The sequence below is a fragment of the Oncorhynchus masou genome, chromosome 22 (genome assembly GCF_036934945.1).
Source record: "Oncorhynchus masou masou isolate Uvic2021 chromosome 22, UVic_Omas_1.1, whole genome shotgun sequence".
Taxonomy (NCBI): Eukaryota; Metazoa; Chordata; class Actinopteri; order Salmoniformes; family Salmonidae; genus Oncorhynchus; species Oncorhynchus masou.
Window position 1 is genome coordinate 28479363 of NC_088233.1, and position 23182 is coordinate 28502544.

The 23182-nt window shown below is 41.8% G+C and overlaps 2 protein-coding genes across 3 annotated transcripts; one reads left to right on the plus strand and one right to left on the minus strand.

Moving 5' to 3' along the window:
- The first annotated feature begins 724 nt into the window (after positions 1-724).
- On the plus strand, positions 725-13495 carry LOC135509281 (carnitine O-palmitoyltransferase 1, liver isoform-like). The gene is made up of 19 exons (XM_064929797.1): positions 725-887; positions 1752-1911; positions 2155-2294; positions 2450-2621; positions 2788-2889; positions 3049-3186; positions 3317-3394; positions 3495-3602; positions 5941-6025; positions 6226-6421; positions 6517-6702; positions 8467-8572; positions 9244-9360; positions 9515-9679; positions 9922-10056; positions 10676-10828; positions 10974-11087; positions 11259-11351; positions 11470-13495. Exons 2-19 carry the CDS (start codon positions 1771-1773, stop codon positions 11554-11556), a joined length of 2316 nt encoding a protein of 771 aa, XP_064785869.1. The 5' UTR covers positions 725-887; positions 1752-1770; the 3' UTR covers positions 11557-13495.
- A 1177-nt stretch (positions 13496-14672) lies between these two features.
- On the minus strand, positions 14673-22817 carry LOC135509282 (selenide, water dikinase 1-like). Of its 2 annotated transcripts, none has more exons than XM_064929798.1 (10): positions 22731-22817; positions 17894-18022; positions 17485-17581; positions 17303-17406; positions 16982-17089; positions 16726-16880; positions 16455-16545; positions 16157-16256; positions 15807-16019; positions 14673-15687 (listed from the first exon to the last, which is right to left on the minus strand). In XM_064929798.1, exons 2-10 carry the CDS (start codon positions 17987-17989, stop codon positions 15473-15475), a joined length of 1179 nt encoding a protein of 392 aa, XP_064785870.1. In that variant the 5' UTR covers positions 17990-18022; positions 22731-22817; the 3' UTR covers positions 14673-15472. The 2 variants fall into 2 exon arrangements, with proteins under 2 accessions (XP_064785870.1, XP_064785871.1); XM_064929799.1 differs by having other exon boundaries at positions 22717-22756.
- Positions 22818-23182: the final 365 nt, after the last annotated feature.

The window sequence follows — 23182 nt, forward strand, 5'->3', positions numbered from 1 at the left end:
TCGACAATACTACCGATCTGTACATACCTTAACATACCATACCTATACCTTAAATCTCTACCCAGAGGAGGATGGGCTCCCAATCTCGTTTCCGTCCTTTTAAAGAATTCCTATGGAGTTTGCCTTTCCCACCAATGCCTTTGTTTACTCTTTTTGGGGGGTTTACTTACTATTAAGCACTTTGTGACAAATGTATTTGTGAAATAGAGGTTAAAGAGCAGTTAAACATATTTGAAACATAAAGCCATTGTTCTTAACTAATCCCAGGACTCTTGGGTGTCTGACTAAAGCTTACAGCCTGTCAGACCATGAGAGAAACAGTGAATGAGACATCCACAAGTGTAGTGACATAAAAACGGAACATTGTGGGTTATTACATGACATAGCCACTATAGACGCACTGCTTACCGAGAGACAGCGAGATGAAACTTGCCTCAAAACATGCCTTATAACTATTCATTATTAATTAACCATGTGTCACTGGTTGCCCTGAATGACACTTAATATATATGTAAATAGATTGATGAATCAACATAATGTATTTATAAGTGTACTCTGTAGGGGTTTGAACACTATGTGGTCAGCAGACACGTGAGGTTACAGTCTAGCTCTAGATAGTGTCCAGTTACAGTTAGAAAAGTCTGAGAGGGGGGGGGGCATAGGGGAAGTACAGCGAGAGAGAGGGGGAGGGAGGGAGGGAGGGAGAAAGCATAGGGGATAGCATTGCTCTCAGTACCTGAGGAAAGCCACTTCAAGGGCATAGGAATCACACACAGAACACAGAGAGGTTCAGCCCCAGTCCAGAGGAATTCCACTGAGAGACACCACAGTCAAGGCCTTCTTCTGTTTCACTTCAGCAAGCTTGAATTGAATCCCTAAGCAAAAAGGTATGGAATTACTGAATGTCTGGTTTTTAGATTGCTATAATGTGTCATTTCTTAGGCTACTGTAGCTGTCCATGACACACTAATGTATGTAATACTGTAGCCTAGTATAGTTAGATACCATATGGATTTGTTGTTGGTGCTGGCTATTATGCATTTCAGCTGTTTGACATACAAAGCAAGCCAACAGTTAGTAATTGTGTCGGCTCCTTGTGGCACAAAGCCTATTTATTGGAATATGTTTTTATGAATTCACCTTGCAAAATGTTTCATTATGTGGTTTGTGGTGTAGTAGACCTTGCATGCTCTTCCTAGTCTGCAGTGTTTATATTTTTAAACCAGTCCTACATCTGAGCGCATGCCAGTAGCCTAGGCTATATCTGGCATTTCAACTTTGCCCCACTTAGCTGCTGGCCCGTCATATGACATGGAAAAAGAAATTCAAGCCCACTTTTCAGTCAACCGGGCCACAACATAAACAGACTTATGACCTCCACATACAGTTAGAAAATATTTAACAAAACCTTGAAATTACAAGAGGGCCGGATTACCGAACGCGCATGCAGGGCATGTGCCACGGGGCCCATGAGATGGCATATGAACATCTCATAAGCAATGGCAAAATGTGTAGAATTCCAGGAAATTAGCTTTAAAACTGCAACAACAACAAAAAAAGGAGGTAGCAAATGTGGTAATGCAGCCCTGTTTCTCTCACCAGAAATTGATTAAGGGTTGACTTTGATTCCCACATCCATCCATTAGCCTAAAGTTAGTTTGATAATTGTGCAAGAGCAAATATTTTAAAATAAATTCACGTGTGTAAACAATTGAAGTTCAACGTCTCTGTCTATCTATCTCTCTTAACAGGGTCTTCAACGTCACCGGGATGGCGGAGGCACATCAGGCGGTTGGCTTCCAGTTCACCGTCACCCCAGATGGCATCGACCTCCACCTGAGCCGCGAGGTACTCAAACACATCTACCTGTCAGGAGTGACATCATGGATAAAGCGCGCCATAAGATTTAAGGTTTGTTTTTGAATGATTAAGTAGGTCTACAGACATTACCAAACCTGAACCTGATAGCTAGTTTGGTTTTTGTTGCAGTCCAGCACGAAAACAACTGATTCAAGTTATTATTATGGCCTTGATTGAATCAGGTGTGTGTAGCCTAGTGCTTGGCTCGGACATAGGCTAGCACATCCAGGAATAGCCTTGTTGGTCTGTTTGTAGGCTAACTATCTAAATTAACATTAAATTATTTTATTTCAGAATGGGATATTGACAGGGGTCTACCCTGCCAGCCCATCCAGTTGGCTGATTGCTGTGATAGCCATCATGAGCACCATGTATGCCAGGATAGACCCATCACTGGGAATGATAGATACCATCAAGAGGACCCTGCCTGTCAGGTCAGTGAGCAAATAATTTAATGATGAAGAGGCATTGAGGAAGAGCGATGCATATTTTTTCAGATTAAGTATGTAACTGTTGGTATCCGTTGATAGAATGTCCTGTTAAAGGACAATAAACATCATTTAGATGTGAGGTTCTCTCCTCTCTCCAGTGACTACATGACAGTGCAGACCCAGACAGTGCTGAGTGCCATCCTGTTTGCCACGGGCCTGTGGCTCTCTCTCATCCTCATGCTGAGGTACATTCTCAAGGCCCTTCTCTCCTACCACGCCTGGATCTTTGAGTCCCACGGCAAAATGAGCTTCTGCACCAAACTCTGGCTGGTACGTCTGTCAAATGTCTCTATTTCAAAAGAAACATGACCAAAAGAGCAGCTCACTTATAGTTCAGAATCAAGACAATATATTTTCTGAGCTCTTATTGTCATTTATGAGTATTTGATTATTCTGACAATTAACTCAGTCATTGTGTTGTGTTGTTTCTCTTCAGAGTCTGGTGAAGATGTTCTCTGGGCGCAGACCTCTCCTCTACAGCTTCCAGGCCTCCCTACCCAGACTACCTGTGCCTAGCGTGGACGACACCATAAACAGGGTGAGAGAGAGGTGGTTATGTGTCTCATATGCTTAGATTAAAAACAATATGAAACGGATCAAATTTTTTCAGGAAAGTGATGGACCAGGACCAGTGTAGAACCATATATGTACTCTACATATCAGTATTATATCATATAATTGCTTTGTGACCTTGCAGTACCTGGAGTCAGTGCGCCCCCTGCTGGATGATGAGCAGTACAACCAGATGGAGGTGGTGGCCAATGACTTCAAAAGAGATGAGGCACCCAAACTCCAGAAATACCTCATCCTCAAATCCTGGTGGGCTACTAACTACGTACGTATTCTGAAGTGTGATGTCAGGTTACATGAAACGATAATGTGGTAACTTTATTTATTAAGTTGTTTTGGTGAGTGCTCAAAGTGCTCTTTAGAACAAATGATTGTAATAGATTATGTTTTTACAGGTGAGTGATTGGTGGGAGGAGTACATCTACCTGAGAGGCAGGAGTCCCATCATGGTCAACAGTAACTTCTACGCCATGGTAAGACATGTCTATATGGGTACTCATACAGGGAACATGGCATTGCTTGAGATGTATCCAGTAACCTTTACCTAATGATGTATTTGATGATCTGCGTTAGGATCTGCTGTACGTGATTCCCACACACAGACAGGCAGCTCGGGCAGGGAATGTGGTTCACGCTATGCTGCAGTACCGACGCAAACTAGAGAGAGGAGAACATGAACCGGTAACGAGTACCCCTCTCTCTGTCTCTCTCACCCCCTCTTTGTACCCTTGAGAGTATTCAGGTCCCTCCCCCATTTCCCCTTTGGCCCTCAGCCCTCTCTCTACCACATAAATAACTCAGGTCATCTCCCTCCTTATCTGTTAACCTAAATCCTCCTCCCACTGCCTTCGACTTGTTTCTGGTCTTAGGGCATTTCCATTTCAAATGCCCCATGACCACTAACATATGAAGTCCATAGGAACACATCAAATTTGGTGTCAAATGAAAGCTAAGAGTCTATTTTTTTTTTAATTAAGGCATATATACATTTTCCCTGCTAAAAATTAGGAATAAGCTTAGATCTTTGGTCAAACTCATGGAAAAGAGGTCCTAGAAAACATCTAGCAGAAAAAGTATTTAAGGTATTAGAAACACATAAAAACACAATAACAAATATCAACACTTATATTTTGTTTTGCAGAAATGATTTGCCTTCTGTAAGTTTAACTCTTAGATCTACCCATCCCGGATCCGGGAGAATTGTCATCAACTACACTAATTAGCATAGCGCAACGGTCAACAAATATTCATATTCATGAATCACAAGTGAAATATAGTGAAACACAGCTTAGCCTTTTGTTAATCACCCTGTCATCTCAGATTTTGAAATTATGCTTTACAGCCAAAGCAAGACAAATGTTTGTGTAAGTTTATCGATAGCCTAGCATAGCATTATGTCCAGCTAGCAGCAGGAAGCTTGGTCACGAAAATCAGAAAAGCAATCAAATTAACCGTTTACCTTTGATGATCTTCCGATGTTTCCACTGACGAGACTCCCAGTTAGACAGCAAATGTTCCTTTTATTCCATAAAGATTATTTTTATACCCAAAATTCCTCCATTTGTTTGTCACTTTATGTTGAGACTGGAAATAGCGGTCACGACAACACCGGGAAAAAAAATCAAATTATATCTATAATATCGACGTTTTTTATCATCAATCCTCACGGTGTTTTTCAAATATTTTTCAAATATCTATTCGATAATATATCAACCGGGACAATAGGCTTTTCAGTAGGACCGAGAGGAAAAATGACTACCTCTGTCTTTTACGCAATAATCACTCTGAGAGCCTTCAGCTGGCCTCTTACGCAATGTAGTCGCTTACGCTCATTCTTCAACATAAAGACGTGAAACTACGTCACAATGCTGTAGACACTTTAGGGAATACGTAGAAAAAGGATTCTGGTTGATAACTCTTTCAGTGGCCAATAGGGGTGCATAGGAAGACAACGGTTTCAAAACAAGAGTCACTTCCTGATTGGATTTTTCTTAGGCTTTCGCCTGCAATATCAGTTCTGTTATACTCACAAACAATATTTCGACAGTTTTGGAAACTTTAGAGTGTTTTCTATCCTAAGCTGTCAATTATATGCATATTCTAGCATCTGGTCCTGAGAAAAAGGCGGTTTACTTTGGGAACGTTATTTTTCCAAAAATGAAAATAGTGCCCCCTAGTTTCAAAAGGTTAATTCATATATATTGTATTTCTGTGACCAAATACCCACATATCTTTGAGATAAAAAATAAAATATATAATGAAAGTTCAGAGGTAAAAAGTAAAGGTAGACCTACCAAATAGTTAGTGTTTTTACTGATAACAATTTGGTTGATGATATATTAAGTGATTAAAATGTGTCATGAAATGGACCCGTTATGTTACCAACGGCTGTTATTCCACTTCACTAACCAAAATATGTTTTTCAAAATCAAGTGGTCATATCATAGCTGTCACCCAATTCTTTCTGCAAAGATCTTTGAATCATAATTCGGAGTAGATATGTAGAGTTTTTGTCAGCATATTTTGGTGGGATTCCATTAACAGCTAGTTTTCAGTTTTCCCCTCCCAGACAGTCCTAGTGAAATTCCTGCTTGAGAAATTGCTTTTTGCTAAGAAGCTTTTTCTGTGCATTTTTGACCAAGCATAGTAGTAAGATTTATACATTTTTTTATTTTATTTAACTAGTGAAGTCAGTTAAGAACAAATTCTTGTTTACAATGACAGCTTACCGGGGAACAGTGGGTTAACTGCCTTGTTCAGGGGCAGAACAACAGATTTTTACCTTATCAGCTCGGGGATTCGATCCAGCAACCTTTCAGTTACTGGCCCAACGCTCGAACCACGAGACTACCCCCCACCTAGTGGTTAGATTAAGGTACTTAATTGTTACCCAGGAATTATTTGTTGTGGTGATAAAAATGGCTGCTTTGGACTTTTAAATGTAGTCCTTGTGCATAGAGTTGTATGGTTTGTTTATCTTTGCAGTCAATGGTTTTTGTTTGGCATACTCTCTCTCTAGTTGAGGGCTCTGGGGGTGGTGCCCATGTGTTCCTATCAGATGGAGAGGATGTTCAACACCACACGTATCCCTGGCATAGAGACAGGTGAGCACACTGCTGCCTTCTGGGGGCATAACACTATCAAACTATCGCTGGGTAGTTTCATGAATCAATATGAACATGAGTTTGTGTCAGACACATCTTCTGACCATCTTAAACAAAAACTTTCATTCAAAAGAAGTGTGCATTCCCCAACCCTTTATAATGTTCTATGTCCTCACCCCCTCTCCTACTCCTTGGTCCAGACTTTGTTCAGCACCTGAGTGACCGGAAGCACCTGGTGGTGTACCATAAGGGACGCTTCTTTAAGGTGTGGCTGTACTACGGGGGGCGTCACCTCTGGCCCTCTGAGTTGGAGACTCAGTTCCAGAGGATCCTCGACGACACCACGGAGCCACAGCCTGGGGAACTCAAACTGGCTGCTCTCACAGCCGGCAACAGGTATACACACATATAGGCACGAAAGCGCAACCTCCCCTCCTTCCTCACACACACACACATCAGAAATAAAATGTCCACCTCTTATCCTCTCCCAGAGTTCCTTGGGCGCGGTCTCGTCTGAAGTACTTCAGCCAGGGTGTTAACAAAGCCTCTCTGGAGGCCATCGAGACGTCAGCCTTCTTCCTCACCCTTGACGACGAGGCACACGGTTACGACCCTGACAAGCTGAGATCATTGGACCTGTACGCCAAGTCCCTGCTGCACGGGAAGTGTTATGACAGGTGAGACAAATGGGAAGTGTTATAACAGGTGAGACAAATGGGAAGTGTTATGACAGGTGAGACAAATGGGAAGTGTTATGACAGGTGAGACAAATGGGAAGTGTTATGACAGGTGAGACAAATGGGAAGTGTTATGACAGGTGAGACAAATGGGAAGTGTTATGACAGGTGAGACAAATGGGAAGTGTTATGACAGGTGAGACAAATGGGAAGTGTTATGACAGGTGAGACAAATGGGAAGTGTTATGACAGGTGAGACAAATGGGAAGTGTTATGACAGGTGAGACAAATGGGAAGTGTTATGACAGGTGAGACAAATGGGAAGTTCTATGACAGGTGAGACAAATGGGAAGTGTTATGACAGGTGAGACAAATGGGAAGTGTTATGACAGGTGAGACAAATGGGAAGTTCTATGACAGGTGAGACAAATGGGAAATGTTATGACAGGTGAGACAAATGGGAAGTGTTATGACAGGTGAGACAAATGGGAAGTGTTATGACAGGTGAGACAAATGGGAAGTTCTATGACAGGTGAGACAAATGGGAAATGTTATGACAGGTGAGACAAACGGGAAGTGTTATGACAGGTGAGACAAATGGGAAGTGTTATGACAGGTGAGACAAATGGGAAGTTCTATGACAGGTGAGACAAATGGGAAGTTCTATGACAGGTGAGACAAACGGGAAGTTCTAGGACAGGTGAGACAAACGGGAAGTTCTATGACAGGTGAGACAAACGGGAAGTTCTATGACAGGTGAGACAAATGGGAAGTTATATGACAGGTGAGACAAACGGGAAGTGTTATGACAGGTGAGACAAACGGGAAGTGTTATGACAGGTGAGACAAACGGAATTTTTTATGACAGGTGAGACAAACGGGAAGTTCTATGACAGGTGAGACAAATGGGAAGTTCTATGACAGGTGAGACAAATGGGAAGTTCTATGACAGGTGAGACAAATGGGAAGTTCTATGACAGGTGAGACAAATGGGAAGTGTTATGACAGGTGAGACAAATGGGAAGTGTTATGACAGGTGAGACAAACGGGAAGTTCTATGACAGGTGAGACAAACGGGAAGTTCTATGACAGGTGAGACAAATGGGAAGTTCTATGACAGGTGAGACAAATGGGAAGTTCTATGACAGGTGAGACAAATGGGAAGTTCTATGACAGGTGAGACAAATGGGAAGTTCTATGACAGGTGAGACAAATGGAAGGTTCTATAACAGGTGAGACAAATGGGAAGTTCTATGACAGGTGAGACAAATGGGAAGTGTTATGACAGGTGAGACAAATGGGAAATGTTATGACAGGTGAGACAAATGGAAGGTTCTATGACAGGTGAGACAAATGGAAGGTTCTATGACAGGTGAGACAAATGGAAGGTTCTATGACAGGTGAGACAAATGGAAGGTTCTATGACAGGTGAGACAAATGGGAAGTGTTATGACAGGTGAGACAAATGGGAAGTGTTATGACAGGTGAGACAAATGGGAAGTGTTATGACAGGTGAGACAAATGGGAAGTGTTATGACAGGTGAGACAAACGGGAAGTACTATGACAGGTGAAACAAACGGGAAGTTCAGTGAGACAAACGGGAAGTGTTATGACAGGTGAGATGGGACAGAAAAGAAAAAAAGATGCGTTGTAAAGTAGGCCTATTTCAGTGAGGATAGTTTTGCGCTATATTGCTTTTCTGTGCACTGCCTTTATGATGTGTGTTTCAGTGTTTAACCTGATATGCCTTCTCTCTCTCTCAGGTGGTTTGACAAATCCTTCACCCTGATCGCTTATAAGAATGGTAAACTAGGGGTCAATGCAGAACACTCGTGGGCAGATGCTCCCATTGTAGGACACATGTGGGAGGTAATGTTATTGATGCTCACGGCAAAAAAAAATGTGGGAAAAAATGAGAAAAATTTACAATTTATACCTAATTTCCTGCAGTTCTACCATTTTGCGTGTGGTAGAGAGACATTTCTTCAGTTTTAAAGCTAATTTCCACAAATTCTACACAATTTGCCATGACTTATTGTAACAGTATAACTTGCGCCCATACCCGGGCGCAAACCAGGGACCCTCTGCACACATCAACAACAGTCCCCCACGAAGCATCGTTACCCATCGCTCCACAAAAGCCGCGGCCCCATATTAATATGACATCTGAGTGAGAATGACTAACATAATCTATGTGGGCCCCCAGGAGGTCAGGGCCCCTGGGCACGTGCCCGGTCGGTATTCGGCCATGATTACTACAAGCTGGCTAGAATAACTACAAATCAAAAAATGTGCATGGCTGCACCTTTTGTTTTCTACTATTCTTACTCTGAACAGTTAGTTGAGACCCTGACTGAGTTCCTTTTTTTGGGGTCGGGGGCCTCCTAGCGACCGCTTATGTCTGGAGCCGGCCCTGTTGATGGTGTATTAATGATGTATTACAAACATGTTATTCTAAAACACAATATATGACATGGTGTGATTCATTGGGAAGTGTGTTGTGTGAATCTAATGGTTGCTGTGCTGCTGTCTCTGTGTAGTACGTCCTAGCAACAGACTGCTTTCATCTGGGTTACACAGAGGAGGGACACTGCAAAGGAGACATCAACAAGGGCCTGCCTCCCACCGCCAAACTACAATGGGACATTCCATTGGAGGTATGGCTTCTAATGTGTTAAGGATCAAAGGTTGTAGCTTTAGTAAAGAGGAAAAGCGAGTTTAGTGTGTTCAGTAGACCAATCAGTAGTTTCTACAGGCTGTCTTGTGTCTTGTCTGAGCCTTTCTGTTCTCTGGTCTCTCCTCATCACTCAGTGCCAGGAGGTCATTGAGGATTCCTACATGGTTGCCAAGGAGATAGCTGATGACGTGGACTTCCATGGCTGTCTGTTTGATGAGTTTGGGAAAGGCCTGATCAAGAAGAGTAGGACCAGTCCTGATGCCTTCATACAGCTAGCACTGCAGCTGGCTCAATTCAGGGTGTGTGTGTGTGTGTGTGTGTGTGTGTGTGTGTGTGTGTGTGTGTGTGTGTGTGTGTGTGTGTGTGTGTGTGTGTGTGTGTGTGTGTGTGTGTGTGTGTGTGTGTGTGTGTGTGTGTGTGTGTGTGTGTGTGTGTGTGTGTGTGTGTGTGTGTGTGTGTGTGTGTCAGTCATGAATAGACAACAGACAAACAATATCATGTCTCCAATAAACTGAATGTATTTGTTGTCTATGTATTGTAGGATAAGGGGGAGTTCTGTCTGACGTATGAGGCCTCGATGACCCGGATGTTCCGTGAGGGTAGGACAGAGACGGTTCGCTCCTGCACCATAGAGTCCACAGCCTTCGTCAGAGCCATGCAAGACAAGAACACTAAGGTGAGGACACACACCTTAAACACACACCTCTCTTACTGTGTCCCTTTCTCAATCATTTCAGAGGCAATATAGAATGCACTAATGACAGCACAGGAGCAGTAACAGTTCCCTTCCACATACATGCTATGCATGCTAGATATAGATCATCAGATGTTTGACTATATCTGTGGTTAAACACAGTGTGGGTGCAGCACTGCAGGTGAGTAGCCTTGTCTGTGGGAGTTACTGATAGACAGTGACATGATGTAACTCTGCCAGTGAGGCTCAGGTCATTCTGACTCTGAGAACTAGGTGACCAGGACCCAAGTGTCTGTTTCTTGTACCTATCTAGCCAGAGGAGGGTGTCCTCTAGCAAGCATGACCAACCCTCCTTCTGGAGAGCTACTGGCTATGCACGTTTTGCTTTTGTTCCAGCCCTGCACTAACATACCTGATTTAGCTATTCAAAGTGCTGATGAACAGTTGATTAGTACAATCATGTGTGTCTGAGTAGGGTAGGGCTGGAGAAAAACCCTGCAAACCCAGTAGCTCTGCAGGTGGAGGACTGGCCACCACTGCACTATCTGTTGTGTTTTTTAGGTTTTGATTGAATATCATCTGTTGTTGTCTCTGTGAGCAGAGTGCCCAGAGGTTGGACCTCTTCCGGAAGGCTGCAGACAAACACCAGAATATGTATCGTCTGGCCATGACAGGCTCTGGCATCGACAGACACCTCTTCTGTCTTTACATCATGTCCAAGTACCTCAACATCGACTCACCATTCCTCAAACAGGTCAGCTCGCTTCTGAGTGTTTGTGTAGTCAACACCATTATATGTCTTAAATTATACTTTGGCAGCCAAGTGATATGATATCAGAGATTTACACTTGCCCATCTTCTCAATTGACCCCCCCCCTTCTCTCTCCCCCCCTGTGTAGGTGTTGTCAGAGCCCTGGAGGTTGTCCACTAGTCAGACTCCTCAACAGCAGCTCAACATGGTTGACATCAACAAGTTCCCAAGATACGTGGGTGCAGGAGGGGGGTTTGGCCCTGTGAGTCTACCGCACGCACACAACACACACAAACACATTAAGAAATTAGCTGGGACCAGATTCTCAAGTCCTACTGCCATTGTGTCCTCTGTTACTTCTTCTGTCTGCTTCTTACTTCTATGAAGTAGTCAATGTTAGGGCTGATTGGTACTGTCTCTCCTGCGCCCCCAGGTGGCTGATGACGGCTATGGCGTCTCTTACATCATTGTAGGAGAGAACCTCATCACATTCCACATCTCCAGCAAGTTCTCCAGCCCCGAGACGGTGAGACCATTGTGTCACACTACATAATGAACCATAGAGTATATAGCACTTACATACTACCTTAATGACAATCTAGCTGGATCTTTATCAGGTCAAACAACTGTCTCTTTCTCTGTAGGACTCGTACCGCTTTGGACAGAACATTCGACAGGCCATGCTGGACATTCGTGCGCTATTCGACCAAAACGACAAGAAAGAGATGTGATGAGTAGACAGACTGAAAGGTCTTTATAGACTTCATACCACATTTTCATGCTCTGTGACATTACATTATTTCCAAAACGGCAAGTCTCTTCTGGGTAATGCCTTTAGAATGGGTCAAGTTATAGATCTTTTGGATATTTCCTCAGTTAGCAGGAGGGAATTGTTTTGTAGAAATAAATATTTAATAAAGCATTGTGATTTTATTTCGCACTATCCCTTCTATAAAATGGCAGTGAATTTTTAACATAGTATTGAACCAATTTTGGCAAGAGCAATGAAGCACAAAAATGCCTTGGTAGCCTTAAAGAACATTGATTCATATGATATAGTAATGTAGGTTAAGGATAGGCAAGGCATCTGTTTAGTTCAAAGGCAGTTGTATTTGCATCTGATTGTAATATGTGTACACTTGTAAATAGCACTGTTTTCAGTATTTAAGCGTTGTAATATATAAGGTAGTATATCTGAATCGTATGTACAGTTGAAGTCGAAAGTTTACATACACTTCTGTTGGAGTCATTAAAACTCGTTATTCAACCACTCCACAAATTTCTTGTTAACAAACTATAGTTTTGGTAAGTAATTTTTCCAACAATTGTTTACAGATTACTTCACTTATAACTCACTATCACAATTACAGTGGGTCAGACGTTTACATACACTATGTTGAATGTGCCTTTAAACAGCTTGGAAAATTCCAGAAAATTATGTCATGGCTTTAGAAGCTTGTGATAGGCTAATTGACATCATTTGAGTCAATTGGAGGTGTACTTGTGGATGTATTTCAAGGCCTACCTTCAAACTCAGTGCCTCTTTGCTTGACATCATGGGAAAATCAAATGAAATCAGCCAAGACAAGCAATTTCCAAACGCCTGAAGGTACCACGTTCATCTGTACAAACAATAGTAAGCAAGTATAAACACCATGGGACCACGCAGCCGTCATACCCGCTCAGGAAGGAGATGCATTCTGTCTCCGAGAGATGAACATTTGTTTGTGCGAAAAGTGCAAATTAATCCCAAAACAACAGCAAAGGACCTTGTGAAGATTCTGGAGGAAACAGGTACAAAAGTATCTATATCCACAGTAAAACTAGTCCTATATCGACATAACCTGAAAGGCTGCTCAGCAAGGAAGAAGCTACTGCTCCAAAACTGCCATAAAAAGAGCCAGACTATGGTTTGCAACTGCACATGGGGACAAAGATTGTATTTTTTGGAGAAATGTCCTCTGGTCTGATGAAACAAAAATAGAACTGTTTGGCCATAATGACCATCGTTATGCTTGGAGGGAAAAGGGGAGGCTTGCAACCCGAAGAACACCAACTCAACCGTGAAGCACGGGGGTGGCAGCATCATGTTGTGGGGGTGCTTTGCTCCAGGAGGGACTGGTGCACTTCACAAAATAGATGGCATCATGAGGGAAATTGTGTGTATATATTGATGCAATATCTCAAGACATCAGTCAGGAAGTTAAAGCTTAGTCACAAATGGGTCTTACAAATGGACAATGACCCCAAGCATACTTCCAAGTTGTGGTAAAATGGCTTAAGGACAACAAAGTCCTTAAGCCACCCAACTTATTGTGGGAAGCTTGTGGAAGGCTACCTGAAACTTTTGACCCAAGTTAAACAATTTAAAGGCAATGCTACCAAATACTAATTGAGTCTAAACTTCTGACCCACTGGGAATGTGATGAAAGAAATAAAAGCTGAAATAATAGTTCTCTACTATTATTCTGACATTTCACATTCTTAAAATAAAGTGATCCTAACTGACCTAAGACATGGAATTTTTATTAGGATTAAATGTCAGGAATTGTGAAAACTGAGTTTAAATGTATTTGGCTAAGGTGTATGTAAACTTAAGAATTCAACTGTATCAGGTCAAACAACTGTATGTGTTTAGGGTGTATTATAATAAAGGATATGTTGATTGTTTGTTTTACCTCTTCTTTGGACTTGAACACATAAAAATGTATACTCTCATACCTGAACTGTGTGGCGAAATACACCACATACATTTCATACACATACATTTCCAGTTGCCATGTATAGCAGAGGAAGTACATTCTGGTGTGCAAAATGCTTAGTTACTACATGGCATAATGACAACATCCTGCTTTAAGATACAATAGGAGAGAACAAACGCAGTCCTTCAGTGTAAGAGAGGATCCAGTGTTATTTCAGTTTGTAAGCAGAGTGCCATACAACCCTTTATGGTACCAGACATGAGAAAAGGCCTTACATCAGATGACTGGAGTACTAAGGGCTAGATTCAATCAGATTGACATCTGCATAGCGGTTGTTTTGGCGATGTTGGAACTGCATAGAGCTGTCAAATCCACAAGCGTCTCATTGTGTTACCTCATTGTGGACACTGCCGTTGGATACACTGAAACCACACCCGACTATAATGCAACATCCCATGCAGCCACGTTAGAAGTTCAAACACTTGAATTAGACTGATACGCTATAAATTCCCCATTCAAATTAACATGAAAACATGCTTTAGCCTAACATCAATGGTTTGAGATCTGATTCATTATTTCGTAACACCGATAGCCTACACTTTCTAGAGCCGTTTTGAACTTCTAACCCGGTAGGATTAAGGGAGTGGTTTGTGACATTCAGAAGCAGCCACTCACCAATAGAATATCTCATACCGCAGTTACGACTCTAAAACATCTGCTGTGCGGATGTCGGCCAATTCTGGTTAATGCTCCATCTGATTTGAATCTAAGACTACACTTATCCCAACCAGGATGATTAGACACAGATTCTAAATTTATTGGGATAGTGTGGCAAATCTAGTGTTGGCAAATCTGAGCAAAGTACTTTACCGGTATACAAATTGTATGGAACCTCTAGGTACTGGAAGATTCTATAGAAAATCAGCTAGTGTAAGCTCTGCTGCAGATGGATGCACTGGTACTATTTTCATGGAGCAAAGTGTCAACCAAGACTTGAACACTCACCATTTCATCTGCCTCTTACAATACCTGCTTCCTTAAAAAGGTAGGTGTGTGCAATACAACAGAGTTGAGACACCATGCTCAGACTTCTTCCGAATCCTACTCAGTATGATCACATCTACATAGGCAAGTATACCAAACTATACCAGGACGTTCTGTTTATTGCCTGTAAGATGACAGAATGGATTTAATGTCCTTGTAACTGATTATATCACTGATTAGAAGTACAAAACAGCAATATGAACAGAGGGAGTCCAATTTGATAATGCATTCCTTTAGATCCATCAATTTGATAGTGCTCTTGTAAAACTGGCAAGAAAATAAAAATCTATTTGATTTATTTGTTTTTTGGGGGGGATACAAAAAGTGAAAATAAAAAAGCAACCCTTATGTTCACTCTTTCCAGGCATCTGTTACAGCTTTAAACTACAACTAAGTTTTTAAACTGTACACAAAGTGAACGGACAAACAAAAACGCTATATCACTACCCATCGCTAAAAAAAAAAAAAAAACTCTTACACATACTTGTCGAGAACAAGCACCCTTTAAAAAGAGCCCTGGAGGCAACGGACACCCGAGTCTCCTAAAGATTCTAAATGAATCAACAGAATCGGATAATCATAATCTATTCTTAAACCCAGAAGCTGCCTGCCTCTTCAGTCAAACATAACAGATTACAACAGACAAAAGGCAAATGGATTTTTACTTGTTTTCTTTTTAGGGATTGTTTTTGTTGATAGTGCGTCCATTGTGTGATGACCTGCCCCTAAGGCTTCTGTCGGTCTGAGGCAGGTGTACATACACCTCAACCCAGTTAATTGTATATATATATATATATACGTGTATACATTTGACACACTCTAGGATGGTTTTCTATGAGTCTAAAAAAAACTCGGCCGAGCTCTGTGGTTCCGGTCTGCATTGCAGGGGATAGGAAAGGTATTATGAGGTTGCACCGGGTGTGGGGTTGACATTCTGTGTGGAGAGCTGAGGAGCGACCTCGATGATTCGTGGTTTGTCGATGATGCGGGCGGTGCGGTTGCCCTTCTCCACAATGCCGATGATCCAGGCCTGGTGGCCCTCACCGTATTTAGGAGATTTGATCTCAGCACAGAAACGAGCTGCCTGCTCCCTGGGAAGACAGATCAACAGACCCCCTATAGATAGAGACAGAGATGGCTGATGAGTATGTGTGTGAAAGAGGTGAGAGAACCTAGACAGACAACAGGCCGACAAAAACACATGCACGGCCAGAGACACAAACATTCACACATACCTGATGTCTCGGGGCAGGTGCCGTGCATGAGTCCGAACATGTTCCCGCAGGCCTTGGACACAGCGGCCATCTTGGCGAGCACAGGGAGGTTGTGAATGACGAATGAGACCTCGCTACGCTGTTGGCGTGCCAATGTCTGGGCGTGGCCCAGAATCCCGAAGCCAGTGATGTCAGTGGCGGCGTGAGCGTTGAAGGTGTGCATCAGACCTGCAGCTGGAGAGATAAAAACAACAAATACATCAATATTCACATTACATTCATCCAAACAATGGTCGAAGTTAGACAGGGGAGAAGGGGGAGAACAACTTGAGGACAGGAACTTGTTCTGTTGAGTAGGGCGGTGTGTGTACCTGTCCTGTTGAGCCGGGCCATGTTCATCATAGCTTCCTGATAAGCCAGCTCTACATCCTCCTGAGTCACCACCAGCTTAATCTTATTCCACTTGTCAGGCTGAGGGACAGACATATACACACAATTTTAGACCACTTTTGAGGCACAGCAATGACTGATTAAGCGCTGATTGGGTCCAGCTGTCCCTCCCATTGATATTTTTTGAGGGATACAGACATCTCGTTCATTACATTGACATTTCAGTGTTTAAGTTACAATACAGTAAATCAAAGGAGAGGTTTGTGTGTTGAGACTTACAATGTCCAGCCACTGGTGTACTGCCACAGCTACCTGAGTCCCAAGAGGTTTGGTGAGAATCAACACATCTCCTGGCACTGCGTTGTCTGGCCTGGAAGACAGAAGACCTCACATCATCACCATAGCTATCATTACTATCACAACACAGAACACAGCTCAAATGACCAAAGCAATTAGAGTTTAGAGGCTCAGAGAGAGATCTGAATAATAGTGAAATCCCCAAAAGAGTGAAAGACAGGAGGGCAGCTGTCTGTGAGGAGAGGGTTCTTACATGATGAACTCATTGGGTTGACAGACCGTGGTGGCCACCCCACCCAGGACCACCCAGGGGTTAAGAACCGTCTGTCCCCCTGTAACAGACGTGCCTGCTTCCTCCGACGCATCTTTGAACCCCTGGATTATCAGAGGCATCACCTTGTCCCGCTCCTGACAGGGACTCAGAGACAGGGGAGGGACTATTTAGTGGCTGGATGCTACACATTGGTATATATATATATATATGTGTGTGTATGTGTATGGCCATGCACCTTTTCTGACAGTTTGTTACTAATCCCCAGCAGCATCAACATGTTGTCACATTCCGTCACTCCCATTGCGTACAGGTCACTTAGAACATTGGCACACGCAATTCGCCCCTATAGACACAGACAGGAATAAAGAAGGCATTATTGACATGATTTACTGTAGATATGAATGAAGATAACACATACTCTGCTCAAGGTGAAAGAAACGACTCCAGTCCAAAGCTCTCAGTAACTACTCAATCTATATGATACTCACAGTACCTAAAGCATGTCAGATATGCCTGAAAATATTAACACAAAGAGGGGTAGAGAATGAGAACCTACCATCATATAGGGGTCGTCCACTATGGGGTAGATGTAGTCTGTCGTCTGGACTAGAGAAAGGCCCCCGTGCCTGAGGGGGATGACACAGGTGTCCATGCCAATGCCTGCAAAGAACAGTTATTATTAAAACTGTAAAAGTTCTCTGAAGAATGGATGTGAATAAAGTGTGTGTGTGTTCATACCAAGTCTGGGCATGACGGCTCCAAGGAACTGTTCATCCTCCTGATAGTGGTTCTCCTGCAGGGCTTCTAGAAGCTTCTGTAGCACATCCTGGGGTACCTATGGAATAACAAGCATATTACCTCAGAACTACAAGTCAAGCTTAATCATCATCCTAATGTGTTGCATTTGTAGTGCTTTTCTCAAACTCACCAGACTTTACATTGTATAGTTATGAAAATAAAGTAAATGTCTGCTCATTGCTCCCAAACATTACTTACTGTTGACGCTAGAGACACAGCAAGGAAACTTTTGAAAGCAGCAAAGACTAAGTGGCCAATAACATTCTATTCACTGCCATTATACCAGTAGCCGATCTTCGATGTACCCTAATAACTCTGTTCACAGAGCCAGGGGTGTAGAGAAACCCACCTTGCAGCCCGTTCCTTTGAGCTCAGTGAAGCGTGTGAGTCTGAAGCTCTTGTCTAGCTCATAGCTCTCTGGGTTAAACGACTCTCTGACAGACATGGCTGGAGACACTTTGGGACCTCAGTCAATAACCTGAGGATAGAAGATAGGGAGAAGGGGAGAGAGGGATGAGAAACATGGCTGGAGTAACACTGGACAGTCACCCATGACTACATCTCTTCTCTGTTCAACCAATTAGCATCCAGGATCAGGATACAGCAAATAAGGAGAGAAGGACCGAGGGATGAGTAAAGGAAAGAGGTTGTGAAACTTGAAATATTCTGTTTTGGTGTAACTACTACTAAACTGAAAAGGTAAAGGCATAGTGGATGCTTATGCAGACATTTGATGAGAACAATTTTGTACCTCAAAGTGCTATTAATGAAGATTAGGTTATATCTCAAAAATGTCCAAAGTAAGTAAAAATACAAAAAACGAATCTAACTAAAAATAGCTGTGCATGTATGTACAGTGCCATGCAAAATATTCACCACCCTTGGCGTTTTTTCCTATTTTGTTGCATTACAACCTGTCATTTTAATGGATTTCATGTAATGGACATACACAAAATAGTTCAAATTGGTGAAGTGAAATTAAACAAATAACTTGTTTCAAAAAAATAATAATAATAATAATTTAAAAAAGAAAAGTGGTGCATGCATTTGCATTCACCCCCTTTGCTATGAAGCCCCTAAATAAGACCTGGTGCAACCAATTACCTTCAGAAGTCACATCGTTAGTTAAATAAAGTCCACCTGTGTGCAATCTAAGTCTCACATGATCTCAGTATATATACACCTGTTCTGAAAGGCCCCAGATTCTGCAAGACCAAGCAAGCACCACTATGAAGACCAAGGAGCTCTCCAAACAGGTCAAGGACAAAGTTGTGGAGAGTAAAGATCAGGGTTGAGTTATAAAAAAAATATCTGAAACTGAACATCCCACAGAGCACCATTAAATCCATTGTTCAAAAATTGAAAGAAAATGGCACCACAACAAACCTGCCAAGAGAGGGCCACCCACCAAAACTCACAGACCAGGCAAGGAGGGCATTAATCAGAGGCAACAAAGAGACCAAAGATAGCTTTGCAGCTCCATCAAGGTTCCACAGCAGAGATTGGGGCGGCAGGGTAGCCTAGTGGTTAGAGCGTTGGACTAGTAACCGGAAGGTTGTAAGTTCAAATCCCCGAGCTGACAAGGTACAAATCTGTCGTTCTGCCCCTGAACAGGCAGTTAACCCACTGTTCCTAGGCCGTCATTGAAAATAAGAATGTGTTCTTAACTGACTTGCCTAGTTAAATAAAGGTAAAAAAAAAAAAAAGATTGGAGTATCTGTCCATAGCACCACCTTAAGCTGAGTGGCCAGAAAAAAAATAAGCAAACATGTTTGGTGTTCACCAAAAGGCATGTGGGAGACTCCCCAAAAATATGGAAGAAGGTCCTCTGGTCAGATGAGACTAAAATGTAGCTTTTTGGCCATCAAGGAAAACACTATGTCTGGCGCAAACCCAACACCTCTCATCATCCCGAGAATATCATCCCCACAGTGAAGCATGGTGGTGGCAGCATCATTTTTTTCCCATCGACAGGGACTTGGAATCTGGCCAGAATGATGGATGGCACTAAATACAAGGAAATTCTTGAAGGAAGCCTGTTTGTCTTCCAGAGATTTTAGACTGGGACGGAGGTTCACCTTCCAGAAGGACAATGACCCTAAGCATACTGCTAAAGCAACACTTGAGTGGTTTAAAGAGAAACATTTAAATGTCTTGGATTGGCCTAGTCACAACCCAGACTTCAATCCAATTGAGAATCTGTGGTATGACTTAAAGATTGCTGTACACCAGCAGAACCCATCAAACTTGAAGAATGGGCAAAAATCCCAGTGGCTAGATGTGCCAAGCTTATAGAGACATACCCCAAGAAACTTGCAGATGTAGTTTGCTGCTAAAGGTGGCTCTACAAAGTATTGACTTTGGAGGTGTGAATAGTTATGCATGCTCAAGTTTTCCGTTTTCCATTTGTTTAACCAAAAATATTTTGCATCTTCAAAGATGTTAGGCATGTTGTGTAAATCAAATGATACAAACCCCCCAAAAATCCATTTTAATTCCAGGTTGTATGGCAACAAAATAGGAAAAATGCCATGGGGGATGAATACTTTAGCAAGCCACTATCTTTAAAGCTGAATCAATTGATCAATGGCTTGAACTTGTTGCAAAATCCAATAAATCATAAATGAATCACTCAAAAAAGGGAAAAGTAAATTTCTTAGATGAAATTAAATTGTATTTGTCAAATGCGCCAAATAGAAGTTGTAGACATTACAGTGAAATGCTTACTTACAAGCTCTTTACCAACGATGCAGTTAAATAAGAAAAAAGAACAAGAAATAAAACAAGAATGAAGCCATATACAAGGATTACCAATACCATATCAATGTGCAGGGATACATGGTAATTAAGGTAGATATGTACATGTAGACAGGGGTAAAGTGAATAGGCATCGGATAGATTGAAACTAGCAGCAGCGTATGTGTGTACATATGTGATAATGTGTGCGTTAGATTTTTTATATGCGGGACAAGTCCATGCACACAGATTGTTCCAAAGATCATCTAAGAAACGAGAGCTAGTATTTGATTGTTCTAGTGAGCACAGGTGTGGTTTTCTGAGATAATCAATTAACATCCCATCATGCTTTGGGCCATGTGTAAAAATGCCCAGTTGCCCATTATTTTGGCTACCACAGCAAGAAGAGGTCTCAGTCACTTTGAATGAGAGGTCTCAAAGTAGCATAGGGGGTTTAAAGGTTGTGTGTCTCAGTCACCAGATCTAAACACAATTGAACACTTATGGGAGATTCTAGAGCGGTACCAGAGACAGCGTTTTACGCCACCATCAACAAGACACCAAATTATGGAATTTTTCTAGGAAGAAAGGTGTCGCATCCCTCCAACAGAGTTTCAGACACTTGTAGAATCTATGCCCAAGGCGCATTGAAGCTGTTCTAGTGGCTCGAGGTGGCGCAACACCCTATTAAGGCACTATGTTGGTGTTTTCATTATTTTGGCAGTTACCTGTAGTTTTGGCCAAATTCACAAGTCTTCCATTTATAACCTTTAACATAAACACCTGTTTACAGTGACAAGTACAGACGAGAAAACACAGACTAAACATGGTTTCACATTGAGCTATGTTTTCCTCTAGTTCTGCAGAGTATAAAAACTGTGCTTTTGTTGACCACTCACTGACATAACAACCAGAGACCAGTTTCCATTTATTTATTCACATATCTGTTTCACTTTGCTGTGACATATTAAAAGCAATGATTTATATATAAACCTTGATTTGCTGATTCTATGTATTGGCCAATAAGAGGCTTTGAAGCCACAAGTTAGCCAAATTGGCACTCACCAGAAGAAGCAGTCCCTCCATAGGAATGAATGGAATTCTACAGTATTTCAATTAAATGTTTCAGGGACAAAATTACATGCATTTAAGTATTTTGTTGTTGTAGTGCAGACAGTGACATTGAAACTTTCAAAAAAGGTAGCTGTAAATGACAAATGTTTTTGTATGTTTGTTTATTTTATGTTTAGCACACATTAAACTATGAAGGTGTCTAATAGAATAAACAAATCTTGACATTAATACATGCATTTCTATAGCTTCCAAAATATATATATTTTTTAAACTTTGGGGGAGTGCCAAGATGGTGGATTCAAAACAGCGCCTCCTGTCAGTCATCTAGAATATACCATTGATGAGAAGCGTGGACGTCGGACATAGGGGCGGCAGGGTAGCCTAGTAGTTAGAGTGTTGGACTAGTAACCGGAAGGTTGCAAGTTCAAATCCCCGAGCTGACAAGGTTCAAATCTGTCGTTCTGCCCCTGAACAGGCAGTTAGGCCGTCATTGAAAATAAGAATTTGTTCTTAACTGACTTGCCGAGATAAATAAAGATAAAAAATAGAATCAGACCTAACTAGTCGATCTGGTCTCGGGAAATTTTATGGCTAAATAAAACAAAAATAGAATATATTAAACACAATCCCAGGCGTCACTGTGTGATCCTGTATTTTATCATGGCTCCGGATAAATTGTTGCGCTTGGGGTCCTAGTCAGAGTTTGGCTTCTGAAACAGTGCGAGGAGGATATGAAGTTGGGCTGGTGTGCGCCGGCTCAAATTAAATCATGCACCAGATATTTTCAGCCAAATCAAATTCGGCAGTCAAAAGTTACCAATATTAATCAATTAGCTAACTACAGACATTAAAATAATCTGTTATCAATAATTGTGTGAGTTTTTCCTGTCTTGCAGCTGCATGCTTGTAGCCTGCCAGAGAGCTAACATTGGCTAAGTAATAGCCTATTTGCTAATCAATGAGTTTAGCTAGCCGATGTGCTAACTATTAATCAAGTGGGACATCGTTTGTGTGACTAATCGAGTTTCATACAATAGTTAAAATGCGGATAAAACAAAACTGTATTATTAATCATTTAAATTAGCTAAACCAGAACGAAAAATAGCAGTTTATGTTTCGAAGTAACCGGGAAAGCAGTGCATAAAAATGTCGGCGGTGGAAAAAATTAACCCTTTCCTGTACAGCGCCATGCGAGACGTGCTACAACAGACTTTGTAACAATAAAATAACGCCATACATGCAATTTGCACACAGTTTGTAATCATATGCTGCATTACATATATGTAAAATACCCCCCCTTTGCATTTATAGGGCTGAACCAGAGTTATATTCGTATAACATTTCCCCTTTAATTGCTCTCACCAGTTTATCCTTACCGGTTTTGCTTTAGCGGCAGGTCTCCAGAAACAAGAGAAGGGACAGTACCAGAATGCATTTGGAGTAAATCGGGTGTCCTTGAAGATAGCCTGACGAAAAATCTATTAACTTTTATTTTTTGTTTTACAACAGAATATATTTCATTTTATCGCGTTGGGAAATGCATAAAATAAATAGATGTACATGCATCAGATAATATCACAAGGCGAGGACCGTCATCACAACGGGGGAAATCTTGAGGTAAAAGCACGAGATCACAAAGGGTCCTTCGCAAGGAGACTGGCGCCTTTAACTCCCCTTTAAAGAACCACAGAGTCTGGCAATAAAAAGTCAACAATGGATTGTACCTTTAATTTAGTCTTCCCTCCAATATGATAGAGATCAGTATGCAATCACAAATGTTCTAATCAAGTTTATAGCGTTTACAATATAAACAGTGCATGCATAATGT

What these genes read in the sequence shown, in the direction of transcription:
- LOC135509282 (XM_064929798.1), bottom strand. Translation starts at nt 17,989, where the DNA reads ATGTCTGTCAGAGAGTCGTTTAACCCAGAGAGCTATGAGCTAGACAAG. An exon ending in AGCCGTCATGCCCAGACTTG is followed by an intron (nt 17,407 to 17,484) that starts GTATGAACACAC and finishes TGTTCTTTGCAG; the next exon opens with GCATTGGCATGGACACCTGT. An exon ending in GTAACAAACTGTCAGAAAAG is followed by an intron (nt 16,881 to 16,981) that starts GTGCATGGCCAT and finishes AGTCCCTGTCAG; the next exon opens with GAGCGGGACAAGGTGATGCC.
- LOC135509281 (XM_064929797.1), top strand. Translation starts at nt 1,771, where the DNA reads ATGGCGGAGGCACATCAGGCGGTTGGCTTCCAGTTCACCGTCACCCCA. An exon ending in CACGGGAAGTGTTATGACAG is followed by an intron (nt 6,703 to 8,466) that starts GTGAGACAAATG and finishes TCTCTCTCTCAG; the next exon opens with GTGGTTTGACAAATCCTTCA. An exon ending in ACTCACCATTCCTCAAACAG is followed by an intron (nt 10,829 to 10,973) that starts GTCAGCTCGCTT and finishes CCCCCTGTGTAG; the next exon opens with GTGTTGTCAGAGCCCTGGAG.